The sequence below is a fragment of the Bombus vosnesenskii genome, unplaced genomic scaffold, assembly GCF_011952255.1.
Source record: "Bombus vosnesenskii isolate JDL3184/JDL3185 unplaced genomic scaffold, Bvos_JDL3184-5_v1.1 scf7180000013445, whole genome shotgun sequence".
NCBI classification, from domain to species: Eukaryota; Metazoa; Arthropoda; class Insecta; order Hymenoptera; family Apidae; genus Bombus; species Bombus vosnesenskii.
The window spans coordinates 431,690-457,332 of NW_022883056.1; the positions used below are offsets into that span (position 1 = coordinate 431,690).

A 25,643-nucleotide genomic window follows, 5' to 3' on the forward strand; every position below is an offset into this window, starting at 1 on the left:
GGGATGGGAAATCCCCATAAGTCATCGAGCCCAACGACATGTCCGCGGCCCTTCCAGAAAAAGGAGTACCTGGGAAGGCGAACGTGACCATATTTGCTCATGGACAACTGTAAAAACGTGCGTGTGGTGGGAGTACAGAAACCGTTAAAAAGGGACGCTTTAGTGGAAAAAGTTGTTATTATCATTGATTGACATGAGTTGTGAGTTGTCATTAGTGGTTACGAGTTGATTAGTTGTATTGATTTAGTTACTCTAGTTGTAATACATTAATTTATTAAGAAAGTTTTAGTTAAATAATTATAATTTTCTGTTTTATCATTTGTAAATATATATATAAGATCAAATCAGGAAATTAGAGAAAAGGCACTGAAAAGAGCAGTAAGGTATGAGAAGAAAGCCTTGGAATCGAAGAAGGAATTGGTGAAAGAATGTATAAAGGAGAGAGAAAGGAATTGGGGAAAGGGCCAGGAAGGTAAAAGAGCAAGGAAAAGAAAGATGAGGCTAGAGGAGGTGAGGGAGGGAAGGACTCAAGGAGAGGCAGGAGATAGACAAGAAAGGATGACAGCGAACCAGATCATAGAAAAAAGAAGGAAAAGAGAAACAGAGGAGAGGGAGAAAAGAATAAGGAAATCTAAATACAACAGATACTACAGAAACATAGCAAAAGAAAGACTACCAAAGTACCTAGAAGGAAAGATGAAATGGGAGGACAGAAGTATGGTAGCAAGATTTAGATGTGGCAACGAAACCAGGGCAAGAGAACACTGGAAAGAGGAGGGAGAAAGAGGATGCAGATTATGCAAAAAAGGAGAGGAGGACTTGAGGCACATAGTAGAGGAATGCGAGATTACAGGAGGAGCAAGGAACATGGGGGAAGTGCTGAAGGAGACTGGAGAAGGACTGGCAGAACTGAAAGCAATAATAGTGAAGAGAAGAGCAGTAGAAGAGGGGGAGGAACGACAGGGAGGGAGCACAACAAGTCCAAAGCCAAAAGGCACGGACTAAGATTAATAAAAAAAAATATATATATATATATAAGATAAAATCACTATAATTTCTGGGGGCTCAAACCAAGATTGAACAAAACAGAAAACTATAATTATTTAGACAACAAAGCGTCCCTTTTAACGGTTTTCGTACTCCCACCACACACGCGTTTTTACAGTCTATGACCAAATATAGTCACGTTCGCCTTTCCAGATACCCCCTTTTCCGAAAGGGGCATGGACTTGTCGCTGAGCCCGATGACCCATGAGGATTTCCTATCCCTTCTGGCCCATCAGCACTTTCACTTTTATCTGCACTATAGTTCGCACTCCTTACAAGTTCATCGAGTTTTACATGATTATTTCATAATACTATATCATATTTTTCACATGTTATATTCATATATAAAATCTTACGTTATAAAGATAGGATTTATATAAAAATGACTTGCTAAGATACAGATAGTAAGTAATAGAAGGCTAACAAGCAGTGAACGTGTTAAATTACTCCAAAGACAAAAAAAATTATATACCCGGGCATCCAGCCAGCAAATCCCTAAAGTAGGGACAACGGGCTGACAACAGGGCTCTGTGAACAGGGAAGCATGCCCCTCGGTAGACGAGATCCACATCAGAACAATGTTTATAGTCGTACAACATCGACAAATCCTGTTTGTATGTGGCAGCCGGTGGTCTAGCTAATTCGGCTTGAACATGGAGATCCTTTAATGCAGCCAACGCCTCGTACTCCTCCAAAAGCGCCGTTGCCTCTAAATGGCTCCATGTTGAGACCAAATCTCGGATTATCCTACCATGGTCGCAGGCCTTTGAAGACCGACGTCTTCGAATGAACTTCTTCCGTAAAGTCGCGAACCCCGTCATTTTCTTCTTCTTTTCCCTGCAAATTGGACATACGATTTTTAAGATCAAAGATCAGAGCTCATTAAAGCGCATCTAAAGATACCCGCAGTTGTGCGAATATCGTTAAAATAAGGTCTCTATAGTATACAGATCTAGCCGATGAAGAGAAACGGAGCGATTCAAATAACGAGATCCAATGTTAAATGTTTAAATACCTGATAGCAATGCCATGTTGATCAGGTGGATTACCAGAGGATGAAAGTCTAGCTGCTTGGACCGAATCTCCACCTACACTGGTAATGCTTGACGATGCAGAAGCACCCATTCTATGTATCATGTAGGAAGCATCTCCACGCCGTCTTTTCACGAACCAGCAATCCCTTTTATCGGAATTATCAACCTCCTTTGGTCGTCTACGTTGCAATACACACGGTGTCAAAATTCGGAATACATTCATTGCTCACCCAGACAACAGCCTGAAATCATTGTGCACCTTTTATACGATAAACACATCTCCTTAATTCCACTCGTGTTTATCACGCGTAATTACCACGCTCGAACTTCGAATATTGTTTTCCAAAATTGTTTATGAAAATTTGTTCGAAGGTCTCTCTTATCTTTTCGTAATTAATAGATATTTTAAACATAAATTTAATTGCAAATTAAATTTATAAATTAAATTTTGTCAGAATATTAACACGTTTCGTATCATAGAATTTCTCAAAGAGTATCTGTTTCTAATAATTATTTTCATTTGTCAAATAGAAATTCTCACTGAAAATATGTTCAAACATTTTATTTTCCATTAACAATGTATAGACATTATGCGACATTAATAAATTTTATACCATATCAAATTTAATATTTTTTTCTAAAGTTTTAACGATCTGCAAATAAATCCTAAGAATGATCTTCTTCTTTAGATTCATTTCGTTTAAATATTTTAATCATTTACACGTGACACAAAACATGTTAAACATCCACATCAGCGCATAAAGATACTTTAATGATAAAAGACGAAAGACAAAAATATTATTTGCAAAAACTTCTTATTCGATGTTATTTTATTGAAAAGTTTACAATGTCTGCGCTGGACAAATGTTTTGTTAAAAAACTTCTTTCCGGTCTCGTTCTTATCTAAGTCCACGCAGACGGGTCACTTTAAACATTGACCAAATATGCGATCGTATATTTTGAGTGATGATGTAAAAAAGAAAATATAGCAACTTGGAAAAAAATAATTATCAGTTGCTATTTTATCTTAACACACGCACACACACATATAGACATCGAATTTTTTTGCTTTCTTTTTTTTCTTTAAATATCTTTCTTCCTTTCTATTTGTTTTATTATACACGGTATTCATTACCTGTGCATATTTGTTAAAATGTTGAAAACTAATGCATATCAAGGTCAATATTTCAAAGCAACGATGTCAAATGCATTCTTGTTTTCCGTAATACAATTAAAATTTTAACCATGCACAACGATCGATTCTATATATACTACCTAAAAAATTCATTTTGTCGAATTTACTGCCTACAAAAAAAAAGCTCGAATTATTTTAAACGTCTTCGAATGTATATCATTCAAAGTGTTTTTTATTTATTCATTGTGTTGCTCCAACTTTTTCGTTTACAAAAAGAAAAAAGGAAGAAAAAAAAGGAACGTGTAAGCACGTGACGAAACGATTTACGTAAAAATAACGAAAGTTGCTGATCGCATCTTAAACTTTCACTTTCTTAGCCAACATACGATATTTACCTAGAAAGTACACTGCATTGAATTCGGAAGCGCCTTTTAAATGGATACGCTCAATGCTCGATACATTTTTCATCCATTTCCGACGAAATTATCGAGGCTTGAAATGAACAAATTTTTGGAAGTCATCAAATGCTGAATGACATATTAAAGTCATATAATAATCTTACGAGGATTATTCTTATCAAGCTGTTCTAGGAGGTAAAGATTTCTTTTTAAAACTCTCTAATTTGCCTCATCTATGCAGAAGCCTTGGAAATAAGCACTAATCTCTATTAAAAGTAACTGCTCGCAGGCAAATGCAATGAAACAAATACTTTGAATTAGCTTAGTAGCGTAATATTGATAACACTGATGTATTTGTGACCTCTTTGGACTAGTTTCTTTTATTGTATAATGTCACAAGTGTACTAGTGCAGTTGCAATCTTTATTTGATTATTTTAAGTGACAGATATGACTCGATGATGAAACTGGTTTTGTCGAATGCTATACAAAGCATCTAAATGCTGTATAATAATCATCAGTGTCTATTACATTTGAATGTAACAAATATTCAAGTGATTACAACTATTAATTATTATAGGTACAACTTTTTGCACATTCTGATATCTTTAATGATAAGAATGAAAATATTTATAATATAATCAATTAAATAAAAGGCCAATGACATTGTAATGCTGAATGCATAAAAACTGCATTCATTAATTTACGCTAAAGATGAAATGCTAATACCAATGGCAATCCCAATCAACTTTGCCCTTTGAAACTTAAAATAAGCAATTGGAAGTACATGGAACAAACTTTAAATATAACCTTATTCCAACATTTATAAATATCTAAATGACCTTTAAAATTTAATCTACTTTACATACAAAAAATAAAATATGATGATATCAAGGAGAAAACTTTATTTCAAAATATTATTAAAGAAAGTGAGTATTAAAAATCTTGCTACCAAAGTGCTATCAAAGCTTACAAAATATATAATTTTTAAAAAATATGTTACTTATATATTAATATATACTATATAATATTAAACAAAAATATAAATTCAAATATACTTTTTATTATTACATAATATTTATTATGTATTTAGCTGATTTAACTGCCACTTATATTCTCCTACTAGACACTTTTTTTGCAAACATATATCCAATACACAATTTTTTAACATATTCATATACAAATTCAAAGTATAAGTAGAGCATTCATTTACAAATATCAAAATGGGTCAAAGTATTCCATCCCATATTTACATAAGCATAATTCTAAAGGAACATGTAATACACAATCAAAAATTGGTTTAACACAAATGTATTTCTCAAATATACTTTTTTTACATTTAAATATACACATTTTTAATTTTAATATACGTCAATACAAAATATAACTAATTCATAAAAACACAGAGACAATTAAAACCAAATATAAATCAAACAATAACTAAGAACTGTAAATAAATATTTACATTCCTATATACGATAAAAATATATTACTTGTACTACAAAATAAAAATAAAGCACTTATAATTGTACAATCAAACCCAATTGCACTAACACATTACATTAAACGAATATAACACAAAATTCACTAAAAACACCACTAATTCGACAAAGCAAGGGTGAAGAACACAACACAGGAAAAAATAAAAAGGCAGAACACCCAGTAACTCCATTACAAAACAGTAAGCCAGAGAACTTCTACTGACAGTAACACATCAATAGGTCAATAGTAGTCAGCTGAGCTATGATTGCAATCGCGTTACGTGTAACAATGCGTATGACGTACGCTTAGCAAGTTCAGTCACCTCCGCGATTACGTGGGGAAAGAATAGAGAACAAAAAAAAAAAAAAAAAGAGAATGAGGAGCACATATCTAATAACGAGCGTGCAGGTATACGTGGTAGACGATAATATCGAGATACAATAAGATCTTAAATAGAGATATAATCACAGAGTACGTCGGGAACGTCCAGGAAGCACGGAAGTGTTTCGTTACCTGGATATCTCGGGTGCATGCGTTCCATCCATTATTTCCATTCTCGAGGGACTTCCTTGAATTCAAACTGGCACAAGTAATCATCACAAAGCGCGACGGCCATGTTTATGCTCGTCAACTTAGTCTGCATGTAAATAAAAGTTAATCGCGGCACGATATGTATCATTTGTACCTCGCATTTCTGTATTAACGAAATCTATGAGACAGGTTTACGAGAGACGAGCATTCAGACACGTTAAGTAAATAGAGCCATACAGACGACAACGTATTATTGGGAACACAGAAGACCGTCTGGTCGCACGAAAACAAACCTCGACGGCAGTCATTGCTAACTGTAATGAGCTCGACGATAGGCGAAACGAAAATAACACGGAACGTTAAAAATAATGTGTGAAATAGTATTGTTTACGTTCACGACGCTTTCACAGATAACAGAATCGTTTAAGGCATACACACAGAGAAGGAATTTTTCTGACACCGAAAGATTTATATTACATCTGATCATGCGCGAATACACAATTCCGCGATGAAGTACTCCATGTCCAAATCTTGGTAGAATTGGAGCGACAAAGAGGTTAGGTTTACTGATCGTTAATGGCAGTGGCAATAAAATATATTTCTTTGATATCACCGAAGAATAACGCGGTTTGTTTTTGTTTAAACGAATTCCATGGAACGGTTGTTACGAACTGTTACCCTGCGTTTCCATGGAACTAATAGATTCTTCACCCTAAAGGTGGAGCCACAATGAACGCATTCGCAGCGTCATCTCCAACGAATTTTCGATTGGAATTGGAACTAAATTTGTTTCAAGCGCAGAAGAATGAATCGCCGAGGCTGGTAACAGTCAGATCTCGATTGAATCGTGCACAGTCAGGTGTTGAAAAAAGCGGGAGGGAAAGTGAGAGGTTCGCATGCTGTGTTATTCAACTCTGACGTGGGTGTCGAACGCGATTTCGATTTCAGGAGTATACGTCCTGCGAAGGGAAAACTACTGTTTGTAAAATGCAGTAAGTCTTTTCAGCCGTTTCTCGTTGAATCATCATAAATGCGCGTCTAGTCATTTGATGTTTTCTTTATCATATAGATCATTTTCAATTTTGCAATACATTCCCGTTTCGACAATAAGATCTTTTAACTCCGTAAATATCGTATTTGGCAGATACAATCGACCAACTGTGATCCATAAATACATCCTTGCTCGTGGATCACAAACAACTTTGTTTGCATACAGTTTTGTTTTCGTTTTCGTTGAGTCAAGCGATATTGCATATGTATATGTACAGCTGTTATAGCGTAGTGTGGATCCATTGATTTGGCGCGCTCGAGTATTTTACAAGTTGTTGTCCTCCTAAATATGTTTCGAAGTCTCCTTCAGAGAAATTTGTATAAACATGAATTAACGTGAGGGCAGAAAAAGCTATTTACATGAAATACTTTTGTAATGCATATATATCATTTATGTAAGCGATAGAATTTTATTTCACGAATAAAATGAATAAATAAATAAATAACGTAATTTTTAATTTAGCGCTTATTGCGAAAATGTATATTAATTGATATTGATTAACATTGCTCTGTATTACTCAACATTATGTAATTTGAAAATATTTTAGCAATGTAAAATTGTAAATTTTCAAGTAGATAAATTTCATTTATTTTTTATGAATTAATTCCAATCAATCATTTGAAAATCTTAAATATTAATTATTTTATTAGTTTAAATTTTTTAATGTTTTTGTATTAAGATTTTATTATACTCATGTTGCAAATTTATATTAAGCACACTTTTGTAATGTATAAAATGAATTAATAATATATATATGAACACTGCTTACTGTAATATTGCACTTTATATACACTACATATAACTTAAGGTATTTGAACATGATGCAATATCATATGATGTAACTTATAATTTATGAATTGGTAATGAACTAGATTTAAGTCAAGATTGTTGGCCACAATAACAAAAGAATGTTATGATCATTAATAGTTCAAGCTTTCAAAATGATTTTATGTGCATGTAAAATAATTTATTGTTTTGTTTATTAAATATAATCATTAAATATAGAACACTGTTTTAAATATTGTTCTAGATATATTTTATGATGGTTATTGTTTCTTATTTATAGATATGGAGTCATTCTTGGAATTGTTTGATCCAGATAATAACAAACACAGCCAGAAAGATACTTGGAATGATTCAGAGAATGAAGGAAATCGAATTTCAGACTGTGAAAATTCAAGTATTGATGATGATCAGGAGGAAAGACTGCCACCAGAACCTGAACAGGGTAATGTTGAATATAAACTAAAGCTAATAAATCCATCTAGTCAACGGTTTGAACATCTTGTAACACAAATGAAATGGCGTCTCAGAGAAGGCCACGGGGAAGCTATTTATCAAATTGGTATGAAACCGTTTTATAAATTATAATTATCTAATCATATATCTTTAGTGACTTTATTATTTATCATATCATTATTTAATTATTAGGTGTGGAAGATAATGGAAAATTAACAGGCTTATCAAGAGAAGACATGAAGGCATCATTAAAAACTCTAAATGATATGGCAGCTAGATTAGGTGCTACAACAAGTATACTACGTGAAAGACATGCCAATTCTAAAAATAAAGATATAACCACACATCACAATAAAGAGGAAAGACAGATAGCAGAAGTTTTAATAAGAAAGTTAAGGAAAGGGGATAGAGAGGATCAAGATAGTATTATTGATTTGAGACTTGCAGTCACTGGTGCCCAGGATGCTGGAAAATCAACTCTCTTAGGTGAGAGGATTAGCAGAGGACATTTAAGGTAGAGAAATATACTTAGAGTTTACTCTGCTAAATTCGTTGTTCATCTAGTTTATAACAATTGAATTGAAATGTAAATTTTAATGTATCTGAAATGTATATAGGTGTATTAACCCAGGGTGAGCTAGATAATGGTAGAGGGAGAGCAAGGCTGAATATGTTGCGACACCTTCATGAGATAAAAACAGGTCGTACATCATCGATATCCCACGAAATTATAGGCTTTGATAGCAAAGGGCATGTTCTAAATTATGCGGAAATGGCAACTGCAGAAGAAATATGCGAGCATGCGTCGAAAGTTGTTACATTTATAGATTTAGCCGGTCATCGTAAATATTTAAGGACTACGGTACTCGGTCTCACAGGTACGATAACTCGAGTTATCTTGGTAAATTGTAAATTTTATTAATGAGCAATTTATAACCTTATCTTTCAGGATATTCACCTCATCACGTGATGTTAGTTGTAGCACCGCCTATGAATGAAGCGTCGCAAGAACACATGGCGTTATGTCTTACATTGGGACTTCCATTTTTTATAGTTGTAAACAAGATCGATCTTGGTTTTTATAGTATATCCGAAACAATAAATCAATTAGAGAACGCCATTAATGCACAGGGATATTGTAAGCAATTAATAATGTATAATAACAGTCAAATGTCGTGGAATTATGAATCAGATATAATACCAGTTTTCAATGTGAGTTGCGTTACCGGGGAGGGTTTGGAAGATTTAACAAATTTTATTAAGAATTTATCACCATATAACGTGAATTCTGCAGATTCAGATCCTGAATCGTGTCTGTTTCAAATTGACGAAACTTTCAGGTGTATACTTTTTTCTAAAAATATAATTAGAATTATATTTAGTAACCATATGAATTATAAAGTCAAGCTGTTTTCTTTTATTTCATATAGAGTAGCAGGTTTGAACGAACCTGTTTTGGGAGGATTGCTTGTGAGAGGAGCAATCGCTCCTGGAACTCGATTGTTGGTAGGCCCTTTACCAGACGGTGAATTCAGTCCTGTTAAAGTTGTCAGCTTACATCGAAACAAAACTCCATGCTGTTTAGTAAGAGCATCGCAGAGTGCTAGCCTAACATTAGCACCACCAACAAATCGAAGCCCCCCTTTGCCCCATCTAAGACCTGGAATGGTTTTAATATCACTATGGGACCAACCTCATGCTACACTTTTTTTTCAAGTATGTTCAACATAATGATATCTCACTTAAAATACATATAAGATTCAAATAAAGTACTTATTACAATTTTATGTGCATATTCTTAGGCAACTGTATTAATAGTGTACCACGCAACTGCAATATATTCTGGTTTTCAAACAACTGTGCATGTAGGGAATGTAAGGCAGACGTGTATCATTAAAGGAATAATGGACGCTAAAGACAGAGGTTTACAAACGAACGATACGGCATCCGTGTTGTTTAGGTTCGTCAATCATCCGGAATATTTGCACGTCGGTATGCGATTATTATTGCGAGAGGGTCGTACTAAAGGAATCGGTAAAATAACACAGATATTTCCACTAATAGGTCAGCAGAACAGTATACAGTAAGTAAATCAAATAAAATTTTACGTGTAAAAAGTATTAAAGTATGCAATACATTTATGAAGATGATAAGAAAGTTACTGTAATATTAGATGTAATTATATCATGCGCCTGGCACAAGTATTTAAAAAATACCGGTAATATTCGTTATAAAACACACAGTGGTTTTGTTTGTTTTCGATTTTCTTCTTCTGTTTAATACAATGAATGTATGTACACGATTAAACTTGCTTTAATTTAGTTTTCTATGCTCTTAAAATAGAGAATTTTTTGTATATGAGAAAGCCAAGGAACAGTTGGTCTTGATAATATACTTTTTGCCTTTTTTGTTTTAAAAAAATGTGTTGTTCGGTAACGGAAGAAGTATAGAATGAACATTGTCAGATGAAAATTATTGATTGATAGCGAAAAAAAAAAGAATACTTCTGCTTCAGGTGCATAAGAGAAAATAAGTTTAGTTGTAAGAGAGAAAAATCTTAGAATCATAAAATTTCATGGACCTTAAATAGTACCTTTATTTCATTATAGTATTTATGAAGTCGCTGACGACTATGCTTATTTTGTGATATGCAATAAAAGGTCGCTTTATGTCATCCTTTTGTGTGTGACACTGCAGTTTAAAAATTCTTTGTGAGAACAGTCATTATAATAATGCAATGTTTCTCTATAAAATTTCATTTTGGCTATGAATCTATTTATTCTGCTAGTATTTAAGAAACGAAAGACTAAAAAAACGTTATAGTTGACAAACGCAGAATAAAAATTTTCGCAATAGACTACTATTGTGAAATGATAAGCATCGAGTGCTGTATCGTTTTTAATTCATAGAACTTTCAGAAAGGAAATTATATTACATACTTATACATATGTGTTATATATATAAAAAGAAAAAATGTTTTGTCAAAGAATCAAAAAATGTTACTTAAGACGGTTGTATTTGCGCACGTGTCTAAATTGCAAATGGTAAATTCTTCAAGATTATACGAGGTTACATATCATAACACATGTTAAAATGTTTTGTAATCATAAATCATTATGCAGCCGTCCAAAAAAAGATTTTGTTTTATTTACATTAAATCTCAAGTGTAATGCTGTATTATAAACTGTAAAATATTTTGAATAAAACAGAAAAATTTACATGTCTATTTGAAGCGAATTTAAAATATTGGAACCATATCTTTATATCTAAAAAAAAATCTGTCTTTATTGTCCAAAAATAAGTAGATCAAACAAAGTGATAACTAATATTTATATATATATATATATATGGCTTTGACAATAATAATGTCAAAACCTTTTTGATATTATTTTTGCTTCAATCAATTATTTCCACAATTGAAAAAAAGAAACGCAGACATTTATTCAATATGATTTCATAAAATCTCTCAATAACTTAATCCTACGCTAACAATATACCATTTAATATAACGTCAAATCGTAGTCGGAGGTAAAATAATATAATATTAAATTCTGAGAAAATACTGTTCCATTACAGGTAGGAAATACAGATATAGCATCTATAAATATAGTTTTCAATTTGATTATTTTCATAATTACGCGTATAACTCTAACCTACGAAGGCGGAGATTCAAGGAAAGAATCGTATAAATAAATAGCGCGTGAATATTTGTATCAACTTGTTGCGTGCAAAGGAAAAACCGTTTCCTTCGGCTAAACCGGTTTCTTTTATCGATCCTTCAAACGAAATTACTCATTCGAGGATGATAATCACCCGCATGACGAGTACTATTCACGAAGAAATGAATTTATGTACGGTCGTTACTGCGAAGATAAACTGTGATACATAATACCAATTGGAAGAAAGAATGTTAGTAATTGTTCAACGTGATTACTTTCTTCGATAGTTGTCTTCATCGTCATATTCTAAGGAAGACTTGTGTTTCAGATTACGTAGTCGGATAATTTGGCGTTGGAACGTTTATCGTGCCCCAGAAGAGCACGAGCTTCGATGGGTCGTGTCTGATGAAGAAGATGAAGGGTCGATTCGCAATGAACTTCTTCTGACTTCCATTACGCTCCAATACAACGCCAGTCACGGCTGCGGCTTCGGTACCTTTTTCTGTGATATCTATTTCTACCTTTTGAAGAACATCTGTAGCGAAGAGATGTGGGTTGACCAGATTTGCGCTATTTCTAAGACTATCCAGCCCGTATGATGGAAGATTCTGATGTCTCACAAAGTCCAGGAAGTTTTGATCAATTGGTCTGGTTTGCCTTCTATTTCTTCCTGTTTGTTCTTCGAAACGATACTTGTTTTCTTCGAGATTTACAATCTTTGTATTATCGTGATATTCTTTGGATCTGCCCTCCACTGTATACGAGCTCCTATCTTTCTTTCCTTTAATGTCACGAATATCACGAGTCTTTCTGAGGGAAAACCCATTCGTCCATTGTTCCACGTTATAACCACGAATTTTGTCCTCGTATGTAAAGTAATTTCGTTTTACCATACGACCCGTTTGACCTTGGTTTCTCGATCCTGAGGAAGGATAGAAACGAGAGGGGAAGTATATCTTGTCGTTGTATATTTGATTCTGTGGTCTTTTTTCGTTACCATTCTGTGAAGTAGTTATGGTAGGATTTGATTTCGGCCGTGATTCTGATGGCCTCACGTTCGTCTGGTTTCTGCCATTCATATTGGTTATGGCATTGGGTTGAGATATGAGGCTCAAATCTGCTGTTACTGGATCGAATAAAGACTCGAGACCCAAAGCAGCGAGCGTAGGCCTTAAACTTAGGCTGGTGCTTAACTTCATTCGTGGAAAACCGACGATACATGTTTCGTTCTTTGCATTCTTAATTAAATTCTCGATTATGTCAACTGTTAGTTTGTTCTTGAATTCTCGAAGAGCTTTTGCTCCTGGAGTTGTTGGAAGCAAAACGTACATCGAGAGCTGAAAAGAAATTATGGATTAATTTGATAAGATATGTATGTGTATGTAATAGAAATTTTTAAAGGATCGGATGAATTTTAATTTTAGTCACAGTAGACTGGAATAACTAATTTTGAATTGAAACAAAATAACATTATTTGAAAGCTTATATCTGTTGTGAATTTTTAAAATACTTACTTCGCGACCCTTGTATGGAAAACCAATGATCTTCGCGCCCAATTTCTTGTCTAAGTAGAACGGAAACGTTCCTCCATTGTACATCATGTTGACATTAACTGTCTCGTTTGGCTCAATGAAGAATGGTCTCCTATTTAAACAATCGAATTAATTATATAATGCGCCATAATTGCAACTGATTATTAACCCATTAAGAGTCAAACGGTGAAATGATGTATAAAAGCTTACATTACTAAAATACTTAAATGAAATAACTTATATTCTTTTGTTAATGTACAAAAAATGTAATAAAATAACAGGCACTTTACAGAAATCCATTACAACATGAATAGAACAAATATTTTTATAAAATTGAAGGAGCTTAGTAAAAAAAGAAATAGAAACGAAAAGAAATATTACACAAATCCTTGGTTTCTTTTTAATAATTATAATATTAAAAAACAAAATTCAATAATGCTAGTTGATTGAATCAAATTTTTCTTATTAAACCCTTTGAGTATTGAATACTCCCAGCGGAAACAACTCGTGTGGATGAATACTTCTTTTGCTAATGTGAACTATATTGGTTGGCAAGGCGCAACTGAGTTATAATGTATATGTACACCTGTACACTTACAACGTCACCATGGCGGCAACAATGGAATTGTTAATTCCTCTTATAACGTCGCCACGGCGGCGACAACGGAGTGAAAAGGGGTATTATTCATATTCACATACAGAAGATAAATGAACTTGCATTTTTTTGTTTATGTCGTTGCTAAGAAATGCACATGTATCATCTCATACACTAGTAAAAGAATCTCAAGCGCGGGAGAGGTCGAAAAAGTTGATAAACGTATATATGCGTCCTTAGTACACACAAATAGCTTCTGCTAGACGCATAGATTCGTTCATAGCGCTCAAAGAAAAGAGATTACAATGGTCTATGTTCTCTATATAAAACCTACATAAACTTCCTTCATAAAGGAAAATGATACCTTTTCGTAGCTCCATCCAAAAAGTATTGGTCCCATTCTCCATTAAAGTAGAGCGCTGATAAAAGAATCATTGCTGTTCCTGACCCCGGCACGTGGTTTAGAATACTTGTAATTTTGCCTTTCGTCTTCTGCCGCACCCACATGTTTATCATCTCCTCTGCCCCTTTTCCATTTCTAGCAAAATCCACGTTGAATATATCGGTTTGATAAATCTCTTTGCTAAGTAACTTGAATTGCGGCAGTATTGGAAATCCATCCTAAACCACAACCATTAAAATTATAGTCAATTACACGTTCGTTTTACTTCAAATGAAATCCAATTCCTTTTTCATTTTTCTAAAGTTTAATTCGCTCGTGAAAGGAAATTTTACCTGCACGTATGCCGCTGTGGCGAAATTCAATTGCGGTAGAAGTATCCCAGCAGATTCTTTACTTTGAAGTTGAGACAAAAGCACACCAAACATCTGGTGAACAACCTCAGAATTTTGTGAGATATCAATCCCGGCCTCTAATCCAAGAACCTTGGACGCTTCATCGAAAGTCCTACCCGCAGAACCTGCAAGAACGATTGCCAATATTGCGGCAAGGCTAGTTGGCGACAAAACTATATTGTCCCGTTGCTCGATCAAGGATACGCCTCGAGTTCTGTAAATCTCTTGTTCTACGTCCAGACCGAATTTCAGTACTCCATTAGCGATGATATTGTTCACCTGTAACGTAGTAACAAACACGTTATTATCCACTTCCAATAGTACATGTTCGTATATTCTATTGATGGAAGATTTTCTTAATTTTCTCAATAAATATCTTTTACGAGAGCTTCCGCTGATTTGAAAAAGAAACGTGCTCGTTTAATTGAAATAAACGTAAACTGTTTACGCGTCATCAGTGACTGCAAAGAAAAATGTGCAGTCAGAGTTAAACAACACTTGTAAACTTTTTCGACCCCAGTATGTATTCTATTGTGTAACGCGCTGTAAGCTATAAGATTGTGGCGATTTACACAAATTCAAAAACACTTCAAGACCTTTATTCGACGCATAATTACATTTTACGCTGGTAAAATACGAAAAAAGTGAAAACCCGCAAATTACCATCAAGGTATCATTAATCTATCCGTATGAAACTTCAAGATCACTGTTCAACTGTTAATGTTTACCGGGCAACTTGCATCACTGATGCTACCTTTTATTCTCATCATGAATTTCTCAAGAGTATTTCACAATTTCATAAGTTACACACTTCTGCTACTCTTCGTGACTCATGCGATAATGAATTGAATTGTAATCACCCAAAGCTTCTATCAAAACCTTTCACTGTATACCTTCTTAATTCTCTTGCATTATTTGTTTTTTTTTTTAGATTAAATTCTATTTTTTTGTCGTTGGAAAATTTCTTAGCGCGTTCACGATGCAGAACGAAAACGTACTTAATCTTTATACGTTAAGACGCTAAACAGAATTTCGTATATTTCCATCCATTAAACAATATTTCAAGCTCACAACAGAAAAACGTGATAAGTACTTTTTGGGTGATTCTATGATATTTTGAAGCTACTTTAGACTTAAAAAGGATTAATACACAGCGTGAATAATAGTCTTAAACGTACAGTGGCTACAAAAACAATTGCCACGTATCCTTATTTTCCAAAAAGCACATATACATATGTATAGTACATACAACTAGATATGTATCATTCATATGAATAAAGAAAAAATTACACTTAACCGGGTACAGTCTAAGTACTTATTTTAACAAGTGTTTTTATGCTTACATGATCGCCCCAGTCTTGCAACGTGTTTTCGGTAACAGCCGGATAGACCGTAGTTGGATATGATGCTTTTGTTCTTCGCGGTGCACCGAGTCCAAGTATTGGCGGTGAAGTTCGTGGTAATTGTGAATTTACTTGATAGGAATTGATTGTGCTCTTCACAGAATCTTGTGACTGTACATTTTGAGGGATATTTGGAAAAATGGACGAAGGAACGGTTGTAGACGCGAGCAATTTATCGTCCGGATAGATTAGTTGACCAAAGCAAGTGGCCGTGAGACACAGGAATATAAGCGCAGTCTTCATTTCTGCAAAAAAAAACAGATAATGGTAATTAGACATATTTTTGTGATATGTGCGTAATTATTTTTGTAGTTAAAATTGTAAGGTAAAGTATTAGAAACAGGCGCTTTGTGAAGGATTCGAATATTTTAATAGTATCGAAATATGAAAATTGAAATTTGTTATGAACAAAACTGTTAAAGTTAGTCAATGGAAAATATTATACGTAAATGATTGAGCACTCTAGTATACGAATATCAGCAAAATACGATGACACATAAATGACTGAAGACACTAACATTCCAATGTTATTATTAAAATAATGTGAATGCCCATAAATATCTGCACTCTAGTTATAGTTTCAAAGTTTTTTCTTTGTAAACTACCCTCCAATATACTAGAGGAGAGCGGTGATGTTTTAAAAACCAGTTTTAGAATTTTACCGTTGTTAATCAGTCGAGTGCAGGTATAAATATAATATGCTTTTAGTGGTCATCTTTTTCACGAATTGTAAATTCCGCAATCAACGTCGAATTATTAGTGCGATAAATGAGATGAAATAGGAATTTAAGCTTCGAAAAACTCAACGAGGATAAATACTTAATGGATGACTTAGCTGCTTTATTCCGATTCTTCGCGTATTTTTGTCAGTGACCGCGACAAATTTAATTTTGGACCGAAGAATATACATATTTAAAATCCATTAAAAAAGAATTTAAAGAATACTGATCAGAGAAAAATGAGAATTAAATTAAATTAAATAGGAGGATTGATGGGGGAAAAATATTGATAAAACAAGTCCTCGACGAAAAGTATAAGAACATTCGAAACAGTAGCTTCTGGTTCATAAATATTCATTTTCTCTGTATATTCGTAAAACTTATGATATCCATGCACTCTTTTTTTCTTTTTCTCTTTCTTTTTCTCTTATACGTGAAATTATAAGTATGTGCAGTAACGTAAACAACGTTTACGGAATCGCACAACTCTATTTGCATACTACACTTAACCCATCTGCTTTTAAAAGCGAAATTCCTTGAATTTAAGAATGCAGGGCTTCTTCATTCTTTCTACATATTTGTTAGGAAAGGAAAAAGGATGCTGAAGGAGAAAAGAAGAAGCAGAGAGGTATTATTTTTAACAAATACATTCATTTATAACGAAAAGTAATAGCAAATGAAAAGGAAGTAGCTCAATCGTTGTCAATTAATTGTTTTGCTGTAATGATATGCTACAACTGATTTAAACGTTTCGTTATCATTTCACCAAGATACATATGGTCATTTCAATTTCCTATTTGCATATGTTACTAACTAATAGTACTAACTATTCATATAAACACTGTAAATAAATTAGATTGAAAATATGGAAATATTAGCGTCAGTTTGTTAAAAGATATTGAAAAGTAGCTTCTAATTAACAGGTATTTTATCCTAAAAATTATTTTACCAAAAAAACTCTTTTTTCACAAATTCATATAAAAACAATAAAATTTATTTTCAACAAAAATTCCTGTTAAAAGTATTTTTTTTCAAATATTGAATTCATCGAAATTCTATATCTCTTTCGTTAACGACACAATTATGCAAAAAGAAAACATATTTAAGAACCTATTTTAAGACAAACTCAGAAAAATTTAACTTACCGATTTATTAGAATATCAATGTCAGTACGATTCCCATCTTATCTATTACCAAATCGAAAAATTAACGAACAGGATGAAAATTTATTAATAATTTTCTTTACATGCGATATTTGCTCTACCCTAACTTGTTCAACATCAATCATTAATTTTCAAGACGTAGCAATAATTACGATACAACAACGTCACTATCCATTATCATCATTAAGCGATTAAGAAAGCAACGATGCTAATTTTGGTATTATTTAACAGATACGTCGTTCCTCCACTGGCGAGAGAATAACGAAGATACTAATGTATTGTTACACGCACATAGCGTTAGGTATCGATCTGTCTGCGGATATTTCACGACACTATAAAATGTTTTTGCTCGCGTCATTGAAGATTAGAGTTGACATTATCGTGGTAGCGAGCATCCAGTGGGAAAACCCACATCAAACGTTATCCTTAGTCGGCTGCGAGATGAACGATGATGATGCATGGCCGAGACACATAAGTTCAACTGTACATTTTAAGTGAATGAAACGTATAAACGTGCACGAATATGCGTCGTAAAATCGTATTAACGGCCAGGTGCACTTTTACGGATCGATTGTTTCAGTGTTGTTTGAAAGAAACGTAAAAGGTAAATGTACTCAGCTGCTTACGAGATTTGATATTGGATGAGATAGTTAAAAGACATTGTTGAGATGTTTTGTAATTGTAGGAAGAACGTGGTTTATCCGTTTAATTCGCTTTTGGAAGGAAGGAGAAATGTTTCGTAATGCACGATAACTGAGATAGTTTATAATTTAATATTAGAAGTAGTGGAATAGTCGAAAGACCTAACTTGCAGATTTATAGAAATTTTTGTGATTACACGAGTACGTAATTGTAGTAAAAATTTAATAGATTTCGAGGAATTTGTGTTTTCGAAAATTTAAATAACCTTTTATAGAATATATGAATAAAAGCTTGTTTTTCTTCTGGTAATATATATTTTATCAAAAAGCCAGAAGTTTCGTATTTCTGATATTTTCAGAATTTTTTTTCCAATTGAAACTATGCATGGAGATTCTATTTTCAGAAATACAATTTTCACCTGGTCCAATTCAATATATCTCTAATATAATTATCTGCAGTTTCAAAACAATAGAAACCCAAAAGAAAGGTAACGCGGGATTATACCACGCGCCTGACCTTTTAAGAATCTCCTTTCCAATCAAAATGCTTGTTGCGAATTCTACTTTCAGAATTGAAAAATTCCGCTTGTTGTAACTCCTATATATAATTTCATACAAAATAAGAACAATGGAAGCCCAAAAGGAAACTGACTATCTAAATCCCCAGAATTCATCAATTAATATAATCGAACAGTAACAGAAATATCGAAGAATTCACCTTTATCTCTAAAAATTTTCTTAACCTTCGTTACAAATTGTCTTCTTGGAAGCAGGTGTCTATCTCAAAATTGCATCAATGACTAAGTCTACCATTCCTTGAAAGTTCGATTTTCCAATTATATCTTTCTCTATTTTATTGCCATGTATAGTCATGACAAGCGCATCTCCAATAAACTAGTCATTCGAGTGTAGGAATTTTATGCCTATCACGAACTCGATGACCCTCTATAATTATCCATCTTCGTTGAAGATCCGTGTCTGAAAGGATCATTGCTGATCACTGATAGAAGAAGATTTAACAGGATTCAAGTGTTATCCTTGATAAAGTGTAGGACAACGAGGCATAGAGAGAGAACGAAGATGAAGATGAAGAACTTAATATCATCGTAATTCATTAAGCGTCATAGTTTATATATCCTTGTATGAAGACCTTATCACCTGCTGATTCCGAATGTAATACGCTCGACCATAATTCTTCAATTTTTAGTTACGCGTCGATACAATCGATAAGTTTTATGAGTAATAAAACATGAATTGTGAAACTGAAAGAAAAAGAGAGAAAAGATGTTCAAGAGTGAGTTATACTTAAGAATGTATTCAATCATTGAGAAGTCAAATTAGTTGTTTCTACGTGCATTTTGATAATTCTTTGATTTTAATATCACATCGTACGTTTTATTTATTACTCTGACTATTCAGAAACCTAAGCGGCTAATTTTAGTGGTTATTTAGTCTGAGTCTTAAATGGCTCAATAAAATTGCAGAATGAAGTATACTGGCTAGAACTTTACCAAATTATGTCATCTAGTGTTGTATGACGGACCTGTACTACAAGATACAAAGAATAGTTATTAATAAAGAAGACAGATGATATAATGTATCTACTATTTGATGGTGAAGCTATGACGTGTTATTTGTCCTTTTTAATGTGTATTAAATCGTGTATCTTTCTTATTATGTATGATGTATACTCACTTATGCGAGGTGTATTGAATTTCAGGACTTTTAAATATTAACAACTGAAAAATAAAACCTTAAATACACTATACAACCCAGTTATAGAAAAACAAAACTACAATAAACTACAATGAATGAAAAATGAATTTCTTTGTTATACAAAGATTCAGCTTTGACTCAAATAACTTCTAGGCAAAATGTAAACAGTGAATTTGTAAACAGACAAATTTTATGTCAATATTAGAAGATAGTAGACAGAGGATTATAACTGGTAATGTGATGAAAATAAATAGATGTATATAACTATATATCTTAGTAAAGGTCAGGAATAATTCTGTCAAAAATTGTTCGTGCACACTTTCAATAACTGCAAAAATGTGAAGTTTAAGACCCGTTATTTCGAAAGGCACGGTAGTTTTATTATTCACAGATACTATCTTGCACGACAATTTCTCAATCAATAATATAATTTAAACTAGAAGTTGTATATTATAAATTCCTGTTTTACAATTTCGTAATCTTTTGTCGCATAATATCATCAAATAATTTATACAATGTAAAATTTATTTTCAAAACTTTCTTATTTTCTTTCATCGTCAAACTTATTATTGCTAATCAAAGATATTTATTACCAATGGTAACTTGTAACTGATAATCTGTAAAATTTCACCAATCATGATGGATGAATTGTGCAAGAGAACCTGAGGTTAATATATTATTTTACTGCTTTATAAATATTATAATTTGTTGCTATATTAATTAATCATTATATCAAACTAGTATGTTTATAATATTATATTATATTATATTATATTGCATTTTTATATCATTAATATATTGCTTTAGTGCGTAAATATTTTAGCCAAAGGAGAATGTGTCATACTTCTGTGAATCACTGTAACTGGAAATTTGGCGACGACCGGATGATCATTATTCGACGTAGTGAAATAATCATTGTTTGGGAACAATAAACAGCAAAATTGTTCCAAATCATATACGTATATCGTCGTTCCAATCGTGATATCCTTTGAATTACTTTCTGTTAAAAACGGAATCAAACGGTCGAGCGATTGTGCGTTCAGCTACAGGATACTGCAATTGTTGGCGACACAATCACGTGGATATCTGCTCCTTGTGAAATTGATTCCGCGAATAATATTTGGATTTTTCACATTCCCGGAAACTCCGCGGAATTTGCCTCCATCGGTTAGAATTCGCATCGTCTGACCAAACGCGACGATTTATCATTGCTACCATTATTTCTCTGTTTATTTGCTACTATCGCTCGTTTATCGCTACTTGTCGTTACTATCGCTAGTACTATGCCTCTTTAAAACTGGTTCACCGATTAGTTATTATACATTCGAGATTGCCTTTATTTGACGCAAAACGTAAATTATTAAATCATTGAATGTAACTGTGTCCTTTTGGAGAAAAAAAATTTGAATGGGAGAAGAATCCCAAATAAGTATTATTTCTTTCCTAAACGATGAAACGTATATCGTATTCGACGTAGAAAAAAATTCTTTAATGCATTAATTGCAATGATTTCTAAGCTGTCTCCTTTTTAATCAAAAATTGTCCTCCAGAATTCATCCGAACTTTCCAGATAATCTCATGTGCCTTCAAAATTTATATTCCCATAAAAATTTCCCGAATAATCACGAAAGTACTCCGAACTTCCATAAAACTTCCATTATAATCATGTAATCATGAAAGAAGCATTTATAACTTATTTCAGTTATTATTCAATTCCTCTTTCTCAAAATTCGTTGAAACATTCAAAATACCTGCACGTGTTACTTGAACTGTTCTATACCTAAACGATATTATCATCGAATTCTACTTTCCGAAAAATCGCCAAAATACTCGAATATCCTTTCACGTGTATGCAGAACTTAATAATCCCAAATTTTCAAGTCTTCTATAATTATTATCATAGAAATGTTTTATTAGCACTTAATTCTACCTTCTTAAAATTCATCAAAATGTCCAATATAATCCCATTCTATCAAAAAGCTTCTATAAATGATTCAACTTGCAATGAATATCTTTAGTCAAACGTCATATCTTAAAAAGAAAGGTATAAATATTCATGAATTTTTATTTACATACGATAGCTTTCTCTTCGAGATTAACCTCTAGTAATATCTTAACCTCTCTGCGATCTTGTATTTACAAAGTCATCTATAGATGTTCGAGCATTCTCTTTGAAATTATATTACGAATATATAAAATATATTCCTACTTTTCTCAAATGAAACTTTTTAATTCAGTCTCCCCTTTTAGTTTCAATCGAATCTATATTTGAGACATCGATAAAAACAATTGTCAATATTTATTAGTATAAATAAAAAAGTAATATATCAAAGATGAACGAAACCTGATAGTGCGAAAACACCTGAATTAGCTGATTAAACTTTGTATAGATTTTATGAAGCATCGGCTGTTGATTATAGATAGATATGAAATTTGAGTAATGGCAATATATTCCTTGTTTCAATTTAAATTTAGCAAAGTATTTGATTCCAGATTCCAGATATAGCATAATGTAAAAAATAGAACAATAGAGAAATATTGCTCTATCAATATTCCTCTGTCTAGATTATAGATTTTTGTGCATTTATGAGAAACTTGAAGATGAAGACAATTAAAATACGTTAAATATATAAGATATAGTAGTCGTTCTAATATCCAATAGGTGAAACAAATCGTTGCTAAAGTTTTACTTCCTTATAGTTTGCGTTTACAAAATTACAAGCTTACATAAAGATTCGCAGTCTAGGCATAACTTTGAAAATATAACAAAAACCTCAATGCTTTGATAGAATTACGCCAGGTATCAGAATATGTGACACAAGCTCCGCATTCTGATCACTGAATCCCTCGACCTCCTTCAACTATCTTTATACAGAACACTCTGATTCTTGTCCTGTTACATACCTTTTCAAATGTCTTCAGAGTATCTTCTTCCAAATGTCGCGTCTCTTTTTCTTGCAGCTTCTAGTGGATCACCGTGCGCTCTTTTCACTGATAAATTAAATCGTCGAGGCCAATTTACTTGTCGTAGTATCGTGAAAGACAGTGAAACGAGATAATGGATAAAGAATGGTGAAGAAAATGAAAATGTCACGTGCGTTTAATAAAAAGTCGAAGGTCTTCTGCGTGCGTGTCTTTGTCGGTTGAATGAAACACAGTACTCGTCTTATTCATAGATCGACAGCCACGAGACGACTGAGTTTCTACGGTCTCCGTTGCGCTTTATTGTATTTACCGGTTTCGTCTCTGCCACTTCCCCTTGCCGTACGCGGTGCTTCCTACAGTTTGTATATACGAAAGAGGGGATGTCACTGTACATCATTTCTAGAGACCGGATCGAACAACTTGGCGCTGGGGTCAGCCTATGAAAAACTAATATTGTTAAATATTGTTGACCCACGGATTTCTTAGATAAGTGACTGTTCCACAATCAAAAATTTATATATATCACGTTTTGAAAGCAGCTTCCGTGACGAGACAGAGTCAACGGTACTATATCTTTTTCTTGAAATCAGAGGCATTGGTGGACATATGGTGTGCGATTGTAAATATTATACGAGCACATAAGAAGTGCACTTTTTACTTTTATAGGGAAATACACAAAATGGGCATTACATGGAAAAATGTATCGATTATCTAAAGTAGAGTATGCTTTAACAAATAGGTGAAACTAATCTTTGCTACGGTTTATTAATATAATAATTTATAATATTAATAAATCTTTGCCCTTGTATTTCTTTTTTGTGAATAGGCCGAGAGTCAATGATTTTGTATGTTTTCATAAACTTAAAAGACCTACCGAATGCGATTGAAAATAAATCATATTTAGTTGCATTTATATAAATGCGGAATTTGCATAAATATTCGCAATGTATTGATGACTTATGTAACAAAATAAAATAAGTAGAGAACGTAGAATAAAATCTTTTCATTTAGACCTTGGTTTTTTAGAGAATCGATTTTGGTATCCTTGATAAAATTTTTCTTTGTGCTTTGTTGAATCTAATAATCTAATTATTTATAAAAGTCGCGTAGGCATTCTAAATATAGAAACAATGGTGTTACTGTACCGTATTGTATGCATATAATTACGTATGTAAGTGTATGCGTACTATTGTATACGCAGCTAATTTTCAAAGTCTGTTTTTGTATAAGAAATCATCTACCCGCTCCACAAACCTTCAAAAATTAATTTTCTTAAAATCTAGATAAGTTTTAGATGAAAAAAACTTTATTCTACATTTTTGGTGAAATGATTTCCCGTTTTTTCTATAAATTTCATTTCACTTACAAATGCATACTTACGTTAGCAGATTTTCAATATCAATTTGAAAGATAAACTCCAATTTTTTTTATTTCAATTCTGCATATTTTGGATCCACTTCTTATTATACAACACTTGATCCGAGCAATGATTGGCTTATGACGATTCAAATTTTCTTTTGTTTATTGACTGTGGTAAATTCTTATTATTTCTTTTTTATTGTTTTCGGCAGGTCGTTCATTTCTTGAGTTAGCTCTTTTTCGTAATTCTTAATGTATTGCATATGTATTGTATTTTCTATCTTTTATTTATTTTTGGATAAAGTAGCGTTTATACAAGACTTTACTTTGAGCCATATCTTGAGCATTTAGGAAGCAGGGGCGTTAAATTTGGCGTAAGTCAATATTACATAAAGGTTATTTGAAGTAATAAATACTTATGATAATTGGATTGGTTTGCTTGTTTCCCAAGAAGTAAAGAATACCTAGATTAATTGCCAATTATTTAACAAAAATTTATTCAACACACGCAAGCTATTTTCTGAGAAAGTTTGTTACATTTTACATTTTTCTGTAATGTTATACATGTTGTTATTTATTTTATGTATATTATTTTTCTGTTATATATAGCCGTGATATTTCGTGTTAGCGATGATAAGCTATAATCGTTCTGCGCATTACACGGATTAAAAGAGATTAATTTTATTCCGACAGAAAAACCCACAGAGGAACACTGTGAGGTCTTAGACGAAAATGTTTATAGTAAGGTTATACAGATGGACATTCGAATAGAATATTCCAACTTCCAATAAAACCCAGAAACTGTTTTAAACAAGTTTTACGAAGTGTAATTTAGAAGGAGTATTACGTTGACATGTATAAATATCTATTTGTATGTGACAATACAGATTGCCGAATTTTCTGAACTGAACCTTTCAGAAAAACCTAATCCCTGGCGTCAGTTCAGGTATCGCCCTGTCCTTGCCAAAAGAAGGTGCGCCAAGGGCATATAATAGAGTTGTCGTAACACTCAGGATGCTGTTAATTGAAAAATTAACATTTTCAAGGTATCAGCGTGCATTTAAAGCATGTGTGGCAAATCTTCGATAGTCGGAGAAAAACATTCATCGGACATTTTTCAACATTTCGATAGATATCATGCAATAGCAAAAACAAACAAACCAGTCAAACACTATCACACATTCAAACTCCAGGGCGTTATCTCCACTGAAACAACAACGA

At 32.9% G+C, this 25,643-nt stretch overlaps 3 protein-coding genes across 10 annotated transcripts in view; 1 reads left to right on the forward strand and 2 right to left on the reverse strand.

Moving 5' to 3' along the window:
- LOC117238284 (BTB/POZ domain-containing protein 7) overlaps positions 1 to 6,328 on the reverse strand; it is a 30,687-nt gene extending 24,359 nt beyond the window's left edge. For 2 of the 6 annotated variants that reach the window (XM_033503080.1, XM_033503075.1), the window contains exons 1-4: positions 5,608 to 6,328; positions 3,612 to 3,708; positions 2,063 to 2,323; positions 1,520 to 1,884 (exon numbers count right to left, since the gene is read on the reverse strand). In XM_033503080.1, the coding sequence (XP_033358971.1) occupies positions 1,520 to 1,884; positions 2,063 to 2,304 (607 nt within the window). In that variant the 5' untranslated portion in view covers positions 2,305 to 2,323; positions 3,612 to 3,708; positions 5,608 to 6,328. Of the gene's footprint in view, positions 1 to 1,519; positions 1,885 to 2,062; positions 2,341 to 3,611; positions 3,709 to 5,607 lie in introns of those variants that run through there. The other 4 variants (XM_033503077.1, XM_033503076.1, XM_033503078.1 and 1 more) reach the window with 4 other exon arrangements.
- LOC117238288 (GTP-binding protein 2) overlaps positions 1 to 11,141 on the forward strand; it is a 30,491-nt gene extending 19,350 nt beyond the window's left edge. Inside the window, exons 1-7 of one of the 3 annotated variants that reach the window (XM_033503085.1) lie at positions 6,377 to 6,617; positions 7,743 to 8,021; positions 8,108 to 8,401; positions 8,533 to 8,793; positions 8,865 to 9,255; positions 9,346 to 9,631; positions 9,718 to 10,002. In XM_033503085.1, the coding sequence (XP_033358976.1) occupies positions 7,745 to 8,021; positions 8,108 to 8,401; positions 8,533 to 8,793; positions 8,865 to 9,255; positions 9,346 to 9,631; positions 9,718 to 10,002 (1,794 nt within the window). In that variant the 5' untranslated portion in view covers positions 6,377 to 6,617; positions 7,743 to 7,744. Of the gene's footprint in view, positions 1 to 6,376; positions 6,618 to 7,742; positions 8,022 to 8,107; positions 8,402 to 8,532; positions 8,794 to 8,864; positions 9,256 to 9,345; positions 9,632 to 9,717 lie in introns of those variants that run through there. The other 2 variants (XM_033503083.1, XM_033503086.1) reach the window with 2 other exon arrangements.
- Positions 11,142 to 11,331: 190 nt separating this feature from the next.
- On the reverse strand, positions 11,332 to 23,428 carry LOC117238287 (leukocyte elastase inhibitor). The gene is made up of 6 exons (XM_033503082.1): positions 23,043 to 23,428; positions 15,840 to 16,144; positions 14,437 to 14,775; positions 14,066 to 14,322; positions 13,089 to 13,218; positions 11,332 to 12,911 (listed from the first exon to the last, which is right to left on the reverse strand). Exons 2-6 carry the CDS (start codon positions 16,140 to 16,142, stop codon positions 11,904 to 11,906), a joined length of 2,037 nt encoding a protein of 678 aa, XP_033358973.1. The 5' UTR covers positions 16,143 to 16,144; positions 23,043 to 23,428; the 3' UTR covers positions 11,332 to 11,903.
- Positions 23,429 to 25,643: the final 2,215 nt, after the last annotated feature.